The sequence below is a fragment of the Bactrocera tryoni genome, chromosome 5 (assembly GCF_016617805.1).
Source record: "Bactrocera tryoni isolate S06 chromosome 5, CSIRO_BtryS06_freeze2, whole genome shotgun sequence".
In the NCBI taxonomy this organism is placed as follows: Eukaryota; Metazoa; Arthropoda; class Insecta; order Diptera; family Tephritidae; genus Bactrocera; species Bactrocera tryoni.
The window spans coordinates 71,880,980-71,895,430 of record NC_052503.1 but is presented as its reverse complement, the minus strand read 5'-3'; the positions used below and the strand labels follow the sequence as shown (position 1 = coordinate 71,895,430).

General features: G+C 37.6%; 4 protein-coding genes across 4 annotated transcripts; 2 read left to right on the top strand and 2 right to left on the bottom strand.

Annotated features, from left to right (window-relative positions):
• Positions 1-162: 162 nt before the first annotated feature.
• Positions 163-3,614, top strand: LOC120776462 (endoplasmic reticulum-Golgi intermediate compartment protein 3). The gene is made up of 7 exons (XM_040107129.1): positions 163-454; positions 514-672; positions 734-929; positions 993-1,152; positions 1,224-1,404; positions 2,799-3,000; positions 3,058-3,614. The coding sequence occupies exons 1-7, from the start codon at positions 367-369 to the stop codon at positions 3,191-3,193; spliced, it is 1,122 nt and encodes a 373-aa protein (XP_039963063.1). The 5' UTR covers positions 163-366; the 3' UTR covers positions 3,194-3,614.
• LOC120776463 (reactive oxygen species modulator 1) lies at positions 1,659-2,387 on the bottom strand. The gene is made up of 2 exons (XM_040107130.1): positions 2,050-2,387; positions 1,659-1,911 (listed from the first exon to the last, which is right to left on the bottom strand). Exons 1-2 carry the CDS (start codon positions 2,184-2,186, stop codon positions 1,803-1,805), a joined length of 246 nt encoding a protein of 81 aa, XP_039963064.1. The 5' UTR covers positions 2,187-2,387; the 3' UTR covers positions 1,659-1,802.
• On the bottom strand, positions 3,605-5,625 carry LOC120776461 (U4/U6 small nuclear ribonucleoprotein Prp31). Its single transcript, XM_040107128.1, has 7 exons — positions 5,455-5,625; positions 5,119-5,398; positions 4,852-5,056; positions 4,525-4,779; positions 4,397-4,469; positions 4,032-4,322; positions 3,605-3,972 (listed from the first exon to the last, which is right to left on the bottom strand). The coding sequence occupies exons 1-7, from the start codon at positions 5,524-5,526 to the stop codon at positions 3,637-3,639; spliced, it is 1,512 nt and encodes a 503-aa protein (XP_039963062.1). The 5' UTR covers positions 5,527-5,625; the 3' UTR covers positions 3,605-3,636.
• A 288-nt stretch (positions 5,626-5,913) lies between these two features.
• LOC120776460 (probable DNA mismatch repair protein Msh6) lies at positions 5,914-10,339 on the top strand. The gene is made up of 11 exons (XM_040107127.1): positions 5,914-6,488; positions 6,553-6,858; positions 6,911-7,318; positions 7,384-7,518; positions 7,584-8,519; positions 8,585-8,881; positions 8,946-9,350; positions 9,410-9,587; positions 9,666-9,817; positions 9,881-10,036; positions 10,095-10,339. The coding sequence occupies exons 1-11, from the start codon at positions 6,036-6,038 to the stop codon at positions 10,230-10,232; spliced, it is 3,564 nt and encodes a 1,187-aa protein (XP_039963061.1). The 5' UTR covers positions 5,914-6,035; the 3' UTR covers positions 10,233-10,339.
• The last annotated feature ends 4,112 nt before the right edge of the window (positions 10,340-14,451 follow it).

Sequence of the window (14,451 nt, the reverse complement as noted above, 5' to 3'; positions counted from 1 at the left end):
TTTGGTTTAATAATTGTAGGTACTTATAATTTTATAAACAAATCTTTTCATATTTTTGTTTATAAACTTGAGTTGAATATCGAATCAACTTGTTATCGTTCTATTTTTTATTTGACATTCGTAAATATGCATACCAACATACACATCAGTGAATTAGCAGAAGAAAAAACTAGCAAAATAACAAACGTGCCCTTTTTCTTTAACAGCGCAGCAATTTCGTTCCTCCTTCTATTTCAATTCCTTAAAATGTTTAATAATATTAATCTTTAAAAAGACGACAGTTGAGTATTGCTGAAATCGAGAACTTAGGTTTGTAGCCATTTTTAATTGTATAGAATTACAATAATTGTGGAACTACGGTGAAACATGAGAATCGCGGATGTGCTCCGCCGGTTGGATGCATATCCACGTACGCTTGAGGATTTTAGTGTGCGCACTGTAAGCGGTGCTGCAGGTACATGTTTATTAAATTATAAAAAAATCAAACAAATTAAATTTACTCTTTGGTTTCAGTTACCCTAATCAGCACCAGCATCATTGTTATACTGATATTTCTAGAATGTATTGCCTATATGCGTCCGAATCTCACAGAGGAGCTGTTTGTAGATACTACACGCAATCACAAGCTACGCATCAATTTGGATTTAACCATACATAATTTAGCTTGCAGCTGTATGTAATTAAAATGTTCACATTATTTGCGTGTGATTTACAAAAATTTTTGTTTTTGTAGATGTCTCACTGGATGCAATGGATTCTTCAGGTGATCAACATTTACAAGTTGATCATGATATTTTCAAACATCGTCTAGACTTACAGGGTAAGCCAATGAAGGAAACTGAGCCCATAAAAGAAATTGTCGCTGTGTCGCCATCAAATAAAAATTCCACCTGTGGTAGTTGTTACGGCGCCGAGCATAATAGTACACAGTACGTATCATAGATAAATAAAACTATTTTAAATGGAATTTTAAAGTTCTTCTGCTCATTTAGGTGCTGCAATACTTGTGAAGAGGTGTTGGAGGCTTATCGCCACAGAAAGTGGAATGTGCAATTAGATAAAATCGAGCAGTGTAAGGACCAGTTTAAACGCAATGATATTGATGCATTTAAAGAAGGTTGTCGAGTACAAGGCCACTTGGAAGTCAATAGAGTAAGTATTTGTGCCGGTAAATGCAAAATGTATGTATGTATAGTAAATATTGTTTATAAACAAAATTTCAGATGGCTGGTAGTTTCCATATAGCACCTGGTAACAGCTTCTCAATTAGGCAATTTCATATACATGACTTTCAATTCTCCGATGTGAAATTAGACCACACAATTAATCACTTGTCTTTTGGTGATAAAATAGAATTTGCTAAGACGCATCCCCTTGATGGGTTACATGTGGAATCAGACAAAGGTAAGTGAAAAAATATAGATTTATACAACATGAAACATAGAATGATGAATCACACATTTTTCAAACCTATCTGAAGCTTATTAAACTGACAGCATTGTTTATGACCCACTAATACCCCGGCCTACATAACTAGAAACGAGCCGTTTTTTTATACGGCCAGCGACTGTCAACTAGGCAGACTTCTACAGCTAGAATAACAACAACCCACTAATACCCCATTTTTCCAGTTATTCCAAGAAATAATTTTCAAAAACAAAAAGTATTTTATATGTTTAATATACACATATAACTGCTAAATGAATTCCATTAAATGATTACTCAAAACTTAGTATTACGTAAAAATCCCGAAAATATGTTGGGCATGTCGTTGTCATACATGCCTTACAAAATAATTTATTTTAGCAACGAATACCGGTACCAATGGCCATAAAAGTACCAAATGTTCCTCCACCCTGCAACATCACTTTTCCTACATTGTTTATTAACTCGCGTCCGCGCAAACCATACCTGTAAATTAGAGAAATTATTAAAAACCTTGAACATCTTCATTCGTTCCAAAAGCAATCTTTGAGCCGCATTTTGCTGGCCCATTATGTAATTAAATGAAGTTGCATCAGCCGCTTCGTTTTTAAGCACAATACTCACCGCAACGCAGAGAAGCCGCCAAAGAGTGCACCACTTGCCATGCCCACACAAAAGCCAATTGTGAATCCAGTCTTCATTTTATCAAAACATGATGGACCTTGTGCTTGGCCAAAAGCTCCACTAGGCAAAGCTGGCATTCTAAATTGTTAGCTTACTTTGATTAGTAATTGCACGTGGATTAATGTTTCTGTTTCGCGGTAGACAAAAGTTAATTTTGGTTTGTCCCACAACCGAAGCTTAAAGTTATATATTCGCAAACCGATCTAATGGATTATAGAATTTCTTCCCATGCGAATTACACGCGATTTCGTACTATGTCGTATATATTTTTTTTTGTGAGAAATGTCATAAAGACAAAGAGAAAAATGACAGCGAAAGTGCGATAATAAACAGAGAACGCCTAAATAAATTCAACATTCTGTTCTCCAGTTTGCAGTAGAAATGTAAAATTTGTGAATTATTTAAACATCTATGAATCCTTTTATTGTGTTAATTGCACCTATTTTACGAGTCTGTAATAATTATAATGTAAACTTTTTAAGCGAATTTTATTAATTAACCATATGGTAAAATGAGTTAAAAGAGAATTAATAATACAGAGCGCCCTCTAGTTGTGAATTTCTGTAATCGTAAGAGGAAACAAGATAATTGTATTTTGCAATTGCTTTTCATTAGTGATATTTCACCATTTAAAATATGTTTTTGTTAATATGCAACACTTTTTAAAGTATAATAATTTTATTTTATAGATGTAAAAAGCGAAATGTATAATTACTATTTGAAAATCGTGCCTACAATGTATGCAAAAGTGAAGAGCCCGCCCATACATACCAACCAGTTCTCAGTGACGCGCTACAAGAAGGACCTTTCGAATAAGGAGCGTGGAATGCCGGGTATTTTCTTCAGTTATGAATTATCGCCTCTGATGGTGAAATATGAAGAAAAGCAAAGGTAGCACTAAATATTTAAAGAAAACTGTATGTCTGTGTACTCAAGTTTTGTTCGTAGATCTTTTGGCCACTTTGCCACGAATTGCTGTTCAATAATCGGTGGGGTTTTTACTGTTGCTGGGATTATTGCCGTCTTCCTGAACAGTTCGTTAGAAGCACTGCAGCGTAAATTGGAAATAGGAAAGCTGAGTTAACAACACAGGCGATGTACAACATTCTTTACCAATTTTTTCAAATTTTTTACATGAATTTATCAGACTGCAGGTTATATATGTATGTATATAGACCACTTACGACTAATTGTCGCTTCCTTCTAAATACATTAACATACATATGTATATGTATTTATATATTATTGAAAGCGTTTGCGTGCACATTCCGGTGCTGTGTTTTTTAAGAATCTCTTCTACATATATGTATATCATGAATTTAACTTTATGCTTGTATCATTCAAATTTTTGTTTCTACTAATTTGAGTTTTGCCTCTTACTTTCCACATGCCCAACATTTTTCCCTGTGTATAATGGATTTTATATATTGACTATTCCAAAAGTGTAAATTTTGTTTTATATTTTAGCTCAAATTCGCATAATATAATATTTATATAATATTGAATATTTTCTTTTTATTTTAAACTTTATATGGTACGTTTGCCTACAGATATGAAACCAGACGTATTGGAAAAGTACTTAGCATTATTCTCAGTTTGCGATTTCTCAGCAGCCTGTGGGTTTACGATTTCCAAACCTTGCAATGGTGTGAAAGCCACACTTGAAGCCGTACCGGAAATTTGTCGCTTCACAGTAGTGCTACCACCGTAGACCTGTTGTTTCTGTAAGTTCTTTTGCAGCGTTTTGCTAATGCGCACCTTGGTTTTTTCATCAACTTGTGGTAAACGTATACGACCTGTGCCAGTTTTGCCAATTGTACCGCGCGAATATCCCAGATCACCTTGGTAGGCATCCTCTTCGATCTAAAAAGTTTTTTTATTACAACCCAATTCGCAGGTAATTTAAAAATCTTCACACTTACATCACCAAAATTCATGCGATTCGCTTGTTTACGGAATTCCGTAAGGGCATAGCGCTCCTTCATCTTACGCACACGTTTGCCACCACGTTTTTTCTTGCTACCCTCTATGGGCTTACTTAATGGTTTGATAAATTTGACTGGCGGCGGCTCCTGCAACTTGTCCAACTTTTTCTCAATATCCTCCTTGAACTTTAAACCTACTTCACCATGCACACTCTCATGGCAAGCATCAACACGTGCCGCAAGTACAGCCTTAGCTGCAACTAAACGTGCTGCTTTTCGTCTGAGATCCTGTAAATATATAAACGATGTTTTAAGAACGTTAATGTAGATTTAAAAATGTATATTTTAAAATATTAACCAACCGGCGGCGTATCTTGCACAATCTGTGAGAAGTAAACATAACCAGTGTGGGGTAGCATTTGTGTTTTGGAGAATCTGTAAATTTTTAAAATAAGCCAATGTTGAAACAAAAGTACTATAAATCATTTACCCTGCTAAAGTTTTCTTTTGTGAGCCTAATACTTGCACATTACAAGCAGGCATTTTCGATAATTTGGTTAAACCGCCCGCTATACCCAGTAATTTTGCTGCGGTCGAAGCACCAACGATCATTGATAGATTTGGTGCAATAAAAGTCATACGACTTTCTACGTACTCGTAGATATGAGATTTGTAGTTATTTAAATCAATGGCCATTTCACAAGCTTCATCAATCTGTGCCTTTTCTGTGGCTGTCAACTCAGTGCTACAAATACAAAATATTATTTTCAGCAATTTATGATTTATATATGAAATTATGCTGGCTACCACCACTTACCCTTGTGTGGTCGAAGCTGTAACTGAAACGATCATTATGGTTGCTTGCGTTAATATGGCTTGCAATTTCTCATTATTCTTTACCTGCTCCAGATCATTGCCCAATTCCTTCACTGCATACAAATATTCAATTTCACCGACAATCAATGAGTCCAGTTCAGGAAAACGTTTTTGGTATTTCTCTTTGATAAATTTGTGTATAATGGCTAAAAGGTCCAAAAATTATGTTAACTTTAAAATTTAGTGAAATAATTTACGCTAATCTTACAAATTTCATTATCGATATCAACGGCAATTGCATTTGCTTCAACAATTAGTTGATACTCTGGATCGGACTCCACATTTCCCAGCATCTCCGCAGCGGTACGTTGTCTACTTCCGTACTGATCGATTTGTTTTAACACATACTGCAGTCGTTCGGAATCACGCAATTTACATAGATCTCTAACGGATTGTACCTGCACATCAACTTCCATAAGGTTGAGTTGTGGCTTAAGTAACTTTTCTGATAACTCTTGTGCTTTTTCCGGCTCATCTTCCTCGTCCATCTGCAAACGACGATACTTTTATTGTTGGAGTATATATTTTGAAACTTTTTACTTACATTTTGCAGCTCGTCCAAGTCGTTGTCATTGTCTTCCTCTAGATCAGCTAGCAGTTCATCGGCTAATGACATTTTGAAAAGTTTAGTTTATATTTTTAAAGAAAGTTTAAAAACAATACACTATTTGCAATTATTGGTGAAAAACGTTTACAAAGCGTTGTTTGACAATTATTATTGAAACAGCTGTTAAGTACTTTGACATTTGCTTGCGTATGTAAACAAAAACAATAAACTGTGTTGCCAAGCTCGTATTTGACGGCATAATATAATAAATTGTACAAAGATAATTATTCCTACATTTTTATTAATATTAGGCTGTAATTTCTTGTTAAAGTAAACGGTAAAGATCGTTTTTATAAAATTTAAATATTGATTTGTACATCATTGTTTAATAATAATGATTTAGAACTATTAAAGACATTTCAGCGAGGTATGACTGTTGTGCATAAATTCAAATGTCATCAAATTGCGCGGGTCTTTATCGCATTATGCGAAAATAAAACAAAAGCTTTGGCTTTTATTTGCGCAGGACATTACATTCATCCCAGTTATCTTGTGTAATATAATTAAATCGAAGAAAAATGTCGAAGAAATTGAATAAAAGTGGTAGTGCCGGTACGCCTAACAATAATCTCTTCAAGTACTTTTCACGTTCACCACGAACGCCAAATAGTATACCCAAAACACCCAGTGAGGAGGAAACCAAAAAAGCTACAGCAAAAGCGGAGAAGGAGAACTTACAAGCTGGGCATGGCAATGAAGATAATGGGCCTTTAGCTAAACGAAAGTTAGATGTTGACGCTAATCAGAGTAAGAGTGATACAATGGATGTGGATGAGGATGATGAAAGTATTACAATTAAACGCCCGTCCCATAAAAGACATCGCATAATATTGTCCGATGATGAAGAGGAAATCAAAATTAATAAAAACGGAAGTGAGAAGAATAATAGTGGCGATGACTATAAACCAAGCGACGAGGATAACGCATATAGTAGTGAAGACGCTGATTCCCCACCAAAAGGTCGTACCAAGGTATATACATACATTATATCTTGTTAAATGTTTTTTTTTTTAATATATTTATTAACTTTTTAAGAAAACTGATGAACCGACGCAAAAGAAACCTAAACTGGAAAAGAGTAGTTTCATGGAAAAGCTAGCTTCTTTGCAAGCCTCAGCAACTATCTCAGATGCTAAAGCAAGTGCTAAAAACGATGCAAAATATGAAAAAATTGTATGCACAACGTCCACATTGGACGAACCGGTGGTGTGGCCACATCAAAAGCTTGACTTTTTGCAACCAGATAAAATAAAAGATAAGAATGGCAGACGCCCTGACCATCCGGACTATGATCCCACGACTTTACATGTACCAGAAAAATACTTGAATTCCTTATCACCTGTGAGTAGCACAAATTATGTTTATGTTTCCTTACTAATTAGATAACTTTTAGGGTGTACGTCAATGGTGGGTCTTGAAGTCAGATAACTATGATTGTGTGCTCTTCTTTAAAGTGGGTAAATTCTACGAATTATATCATATGGATGCGGAAGTTGGTGTCCAAGAGCTCGGTTTCGTTTATATGCGTGGGGAATTCGCACATTCCGGTTCGCCCGAAGTAAGCTTCGACAAAATGTCAAGTATACTGATTGATCGCGGCTATAAAGTGGCACGTGTGGAACAAACTGAAACAACCGAAATGATGAGCGAACGTTGCAAAAAGACCAAACCGACGAAATTCGATAAAGTAGTGCGTCGCGAGATCTGTCAGATATCTAATCGAGGTACACAAGTATTTGGAACGCAATGTCAGATTACGCCACATTACCAGCCAAATTACATGTTGGCTGTGGTCGAAAAGGTAGTGCCATTTAGGAACTTTATGTTGCAACAAATCTTAACTTTTTTTTTATTATTTTTTGCAAGAATGAGGTCAGCTCCAGTAAATACGGAATTTGTTATGTCGACACCTCAATAGGTGACTTTTATGTTGGCGAATTTGAAGATGACAAAAACGGTTCCCGGCTATTAACTTTGCTCTCCCATCATATGCCGGTTTTGGTACGCTAATGAAAATAACTGTAGTTCTAGATAAATTATTAATATAAGCCTTATAACATTTCTAGTTAATTTTTGAGCGTGGCTCTGTTTCTGAGCGTACACATGAAATATTCCGTACTATGCTCTCCGGCATACTCAAAGATCCATTACCTGCCAATGGCTCCAAAGTATGCAGCGCTGAAAAGACACTAAAGTATCTTGCTGAGAATTATTTTGCCAAATTTTCAGAAGACTCAACTAGTGCAGAACTTTGGCCATTAGCGTTGCGTACAATGCAATCCGAAACTGATCACTTGGGTTTAACGCCGCGTGATGGCTGCAAGCTAGCATTAAAAGCGCTTGGTCAATGCATATTATATTTGCAACGTTGTCAACTTGAAGAGAAGGTGCTGCCAATGGCACGCTATCACCTCTACACACCACCAGATATGTTAAATGAGTCGGTATTGGATGCAAAGGCAAAAACTGTGCAGCAAAAAGCCGCTCGGCGCCGCCATATGGTCATCGATGCCACCACACTTGCTAATCTACGCATTACTGGCGAAGAGTATTCGCTGCAATCCACGCTAGATAATTGCTGCACGAAATTTGGCAAACGTTTGCTGCATCACTGGATATGCTCGCCAAGCTGTGAGTTGGACGTGATTGTTGAACGGCAGCAGGCGATTACCGAACTAATAGAGCACAACATGGAGTTTCAAGATTTACGCGCTTTGCTGGCGCCAATGCCTGATTTCGAAAGACATCTGGCGCAAATACATTTATTCGGCAATAAGCGCATATCGCAAGATCATCCGGATGGACGTGCTATACTCTTCGAAGAGAAATTATATAATAAGAAGAAAATACAAAACTTTATTGGCATATTGAAGGGATTTACAGCGCTCATGGAACTGCCCACGCTTTTTAATGGCTTTGAAACATCACTCATGAAACGTTTGACGCAGTTGCAGCCAGCTGGCGGTTTCCCTGACATGGCTAAAGAATTGGAGTTTTTCAAGGTATGTGCATGCAACACTTGTACGGTTGAGTTTTATGCAACTTAAGTGTAACATTTATCAAACAGACTGCTTTCGATCACGAAGCCGGTGCGCAGACCGGTGTTATTGCACCTGAACAAGGCGTGGATGCAGATTACGATGAGGCATTGGCGAAGATTAAAAACATAAACGACAATTTCAAGGATTATCTTATTGAGCAAGAGAAGTTCTTTGGCTGTCGTTTGACACCAGGTGGCGAAAAGAATCGCTTCCAGCTTGAGGTGCCGGAAAATGCGGCTAGAAAGGCCGGAAAAGCCTACCAATTGGAGGGTCAGCGTAAAGGTAACAAGCCCGTGAGACGCTTCTCAACGAATGAAACACGTGTAGGTTACTATTTAACTATTAAGCACACCAGTGTATACTCACCACACTTATTTTGCATTGCAGTCACTACTAAAGGAATTGCAACATGCCGAAACCGAACGTGATGTCATACTCAAAGATTTATCGCGTCGTATCTTTGAAAAATTCTCCAAACACTATGAACTCTGGAAGCAATGTGTTGATTGTGTAGCCAATCTTGATGTTTTAGCCTCGTTGGCAGAGTATGCACGCGCACAGCAAGTCATCTGTGTGCCTGAGCTGCACGAGCAAAGTGACGAAAAGCAGCCATTCATAGACATTGCTGAGGGCTATCATCCATGCGCCGCAGCGGACACTTTCATACCGAATGGGCTCATGCTAGGCACCGGTGAGACATCAGCACCGCTCTCCATTCTAACTGGCCCCAATATGGGTGGTAAAAGTACGCTTATGCGACAGGTGGGCTTGTTGGTAGTGATGGCACAAATCGTAAGTTTGACATGCACTGTATTTTTTTTTTAAATTTCTGTTCAATTTTCTATTACCAGGGCGCTCATGTGCCAGCCGAGCATTGTCGTATTTCGCTGGTCGATCGCATTTTTACGCGCTTGGGCGCGCAGGATGACATCATGGCTGGGCAGAGCACATTTTTGGTGGAACTAAATGAGACATCGCTGATTTTGAAGCATGCAACGGTTAACAGCCTGGTGCTGCTTGATGAATTAGGTAAACTCAATAGCAAATATTTATATATGTACACATCTAAAAGTAATAAAAATTGTTTGTCTAATTTCGTTAAAACAGGACGTGGCACGGCCACCTACGATGGCACTGCTATCGCTGCTTCGGTAGTCAACTATCTCGCAGATTTGAAATGCCGCACGCTTTTCTCCACTCACTATCACAATCTTATTGAATATTTCCACAAAGACGAACGCATAACCTTGGGTCACATGGTGAGCTATAACTCTATACCCACAGCAATTTATTTATTTTCAACGTAACCTTTTCACTTGTAGGCTTGTATGGTGGAAAACGAGGATACCGAAGATCCCACACAGGAGACGGTGACATTCCTTTACAAATACAGCGCTGGCGCATGCCCGAAGTCGTATGGTTTCAATGCTGCCAAATTGGCTGGCATGCCACAACCGATTATAAAGCGTGCTTATGAGGTGAGTTTCCATTTTTTCTAACATTTTTGTTTGCGTCGTCTAATATTTGCAATTTCAGCTTTCTAAACGCGTGGAGGCAATCGCTTTGAAACGTAAAGTCCTGTCCAAAGTTGTTGCTGGCGCTGGTGGCAACAGATGCAACGATCTTAAAGAAATTAAAAATTTACTTTTGCAGCTAAAAGCTTGTCATGTTTAAGCTATTTGTTTTTGTTTTGTGCTGGAATGATTTTTGTTTGTTTACCTTACCATATGCACTTCTATGTATACGAATTTTTCAAAAATATAAACACATACCCAATACAAGCTCTATTTTTTTCTAATTCTACGATTTATTTGCTCTCATTTATTAGAATATTAATACACAACGGCTTGATTTGATTTATTTTATTCAGCATTATCTTTCGCTAATTTTTACATTCATCGCTAATTTACGAAATATTTATCACAGTAAAATAATATTACAATTAAATAAATGCTTAAAAATATTGCTTTTTATATAAACGAAAGGAAAAACTGTACATAAAAATTAGCTATTCGAAACTAAAAAATAGTTGAATAATTTGCGCATTGTGTTTATATTCGATAAATCCCAAATATAAACACAGATTTGTGCCAATGCACACATACTTATAAATTCTCGCTACATGATTAGTTAAATAAGTGTGTGTGCGTGTGTATAATATTGTCAGTTATAATAGATTGTAAGTTCTGTAAACATTAACTTAACAAAGCGGCAAAGAAAATAGGAATTTGAGTTTACTGATTGTTTTGTGTTGCTTCTGTATGCATTTGGGTACGTGTGTATGTGTGTATGCGCGTTTTAACAATGAAAAGCACATATAACGGTTTATGCAATAATATTGTTACAATAAATGTGTTGCTTATATAGTTTTGTTGCTTTTTATACTCTTGCAACCAGTTGCTACAGAGTTTACTGCTAAATTTCCTAAAAAATCGGTGATTTGGAAGACATTTTTAATTTTATAAATTTCTGCGTGAATCCAAATGTATTTTTTCTTTATTAAAAATATTCCCCATTCGATTCTGCAAATTTCTGCATTTTTATTTTTTTTCTACGACTAGTAGTTTAGAAGTTATAAGCATTTTTGTTTTCGCGTGTATTCGGCGGCTGCTTGCTGTATGCTCCTGGTCGCCTAGTAGAAATCTGAGATTTTGCCACCAAATTGAATGCAACTTTCTGCAGCGGCGGTGGAGGCACTCAAATTTGCGTGCATACGCAAAGGGGCAAAATGGGGAACACGGATGCGGCCATATGCAATTCCCGGAAACGGGAACAGGACCTCGCCCGGAAATGGTATAACGGTACCACACTTCCGGTTTGAAGTTTCAACCGGAAGCCACAAACCGGAAGCGGAAGATCCGACCGAGAGCATCCGTTTCCGGTTCGCTATTTCCGGCTGGCTGTGCAGACCGGAAGCATGGCATCGCTTTTCATTTCCGAAAGCTTCTGTTTCCGGTTCGCAACTTCCGGCCGACAGCCCAGCCCGGAAGCGTGGAACCGTTACTCTGCTTCCGGTTTCAACTCCCGTTTCCGTTTTTCAACTTCCGTTTCCGCTTTGTGACTTCCGGTTGGGACTTCGGACCGGAAGTGTGGTGCCGTTATTTCGTTTCCGGTTGAGGGCCTTTTCCTGTTTCCTACATATGGCCGCATCCGCCCATTTCGCCCCTTTGCTTATGCATTGAATATGGCCGCATCCGTTTTCCCCATCTCGCCCCTTTGCGTATGCTGCAAATTTGTAGTGCATCTGCCGCCACTGCAGAAAAAATTGCATTCAATTTGGTGGCAAAATCTCAGATTTCTACCAGACGACCAGGAGCATACAGCAAGCAGCCGCCGAATACACGCGAAAACAAAAATGCTTATAACTTCTAAACTACTAGTCGTAGAAAAAAAATAAAAATGCAGAAATTTGCAGAATCGAATGGGGAATATTTTTAATAAAGAAAAAATACATTTGGATTCACGCAGAAATTTAGAAAAACAAAAATGTGTCCCAAATCGTCGGTTTTTTAGGAGCAAATCGGCAAAATGATTCTTTCCCCTAAGTGAGGGTGTTGAAAAGGTGTGTGGGAGAATTCCCGAGTATCTCTCTCTTTATTCCGAGTCCAACACTTGTAAATTCGAACATTTTGTCCATGAACGATTAGTTTTTTTACTCCCGAACTGCCCGTTTCTTGCTCAGTGGTCATAATGTCTTATAAAGCAGTTTTTGAGCGCACTTAAAAGCGGGTCAAATAGTTAGACCTACTGAATTCACTTTGCTATTAATTTTTTAAATAGAACTGAAAAAAGTGCTACAATTACCGTTATTGCTGCTTTGTAATTGTTATACACGAAACTGGGTGTTATTTATCATTGGAAGATTCATATGCACACATACATATACACACAAGCGCAAACTACTCTACGCACGCAAAATAACGTTCACACACTTCTTCCCACTCACACCTTGCCTACAAACTAATACTCGTACAACTTATTTATGTATGTGTGTGTGTGTGTGTGCTTTGTATGTGTTTAAGGTAAAATTTGGTGGCGGCATTTGTAATTTTGTAAGTATAAATGTAAAAATTATCTTATCACTTAAAAAATAACGCAGTTTTCAGAAATTTGGAATTTGTGTTCCTGATTACTTGCTTCGTTTCCGTTTTTGTTTTTGTTGTTGAATTTCACGACCTTCGTATGATACGTTTGCAATACTCGCTAACACAAAAACATATGCACATATGTATATGTATATGAATTTGTTGCAATATATGTGCATAGCTATGTACATATGTATCTATGTGCTTTTACACTTATCCTAAATGTACATATGTATGTATGTATGTATATTTATATATATTTTACAAATACATATTGCTATTGTGTGATTCAGATATTTGTTTTCCTTACGCACATCTATAAAAAATTGCCTAACTTAGCGTACAATTTGCTTACAAGCTAAATACACGTAACTTATGTATATATGTATGTATATGTGTGTTAATGTATGTATATGCATAGCTGTGTGCGCGATTTCGGTTAGTAAAATTTTGAATTTCCACAAAATCGGCACAAATATTGTTGTTATGGGTAAAAAAAAAGCGCCAACAGACATTCGTGTGTACATACATAGCTACATACATACATGCATATGTATGTATGAATGTGTGCGCTGTCAAGTGCGTCTATGTATGTAATTCGGTTTAATGTGTTATGTAAATCATTTATAAAATTTCTTATCTCAAAACAAAAATGAATTAACCGAAAATTGCAAATTACGCTTTTGCTACTACTCAATAATTTTAACCGTTACTTTTCCATAAGCGCATAACTAAGTACACATACACATACATGTATATATACAAAAATGTTGCCTACAAATTTTAATTTTAATTAATAGCTACTGTATACAATCTTGATGCTCTCTTTATCTAATGCAGTAAGCAAGTTGTTGTTTTTATACCCTGCACAGGTTATACTCGTATTAAGTACGCCACGAAGTTTGTACTACCCAGAAGAAGACCTTATAAGGTATATACATAGATATATAAACAGTCAACTTGATGAGCTGAGGCGATTTAGTCATGTTGGCCTGTCTGTCTGTCGGTTGGTCGTATATACGCGTATTAGTCTCTCAGTTTTTGAGATATCGATCTGAAATTTTGCATACGCCCATTTCTGCACAAGTAGTTTGCTCATTTGTCAGAACGCCGATATCGGACCGCTATAGCATACAGCTGCCACACAAACTGAACACATCGCGGCGCGAGAGTCTCTTAAGAACTGGCCAGGCACGGTGCCTGTGATTCTTATACAGGGTTTGTCCGGAAAGTAATAGGACTGAGTCGATTTAAAAAAAAATGATTGAACCAATCGTTACAATTCTTTAAAAAGTTTCAAAATAGGCTCCTTTTGCATCAATGCAGCGCTGCTAGCGCGATTTCCAAGCATTGAAGGCGGTACGGAAGGCATTCTCCGGAATTGGCTTGAGAGCCCAAGTGTATGCTGTTTGGATCCCCTTTCAGCGACCTTTTCAGGGAAGGAAACAAAAAAGTCCGGGGGCCACATCTGGGCTGTAGGGCATCTGCGGAAGCGTTGGGACGCCGGCCTTGGTTAGGTAGCTGTTCACAAGAAAGGCGGTGTGAGCCGGAGCGTTTGACCCTTCTTTTGAGTCTCTTGAGGACTTTGACGTAAAACTTGGTGTTGACGGTTTGTCCAGGAGTAACAAATTCATGGTTGATGCCAAAATAAGGCAATGAGCACCGTTTTTACTTTGGATTTGCTCCTTCATTAGCGACCTCTACCCGGCCCTCCAAAAAGGCCTGGTGCCACCGAAACACACCTTTTGGTGCTGAAGCAACATCTGGGTAAGCTTGCTTGATTATATCAAATGTCTCTGTCGCAGATT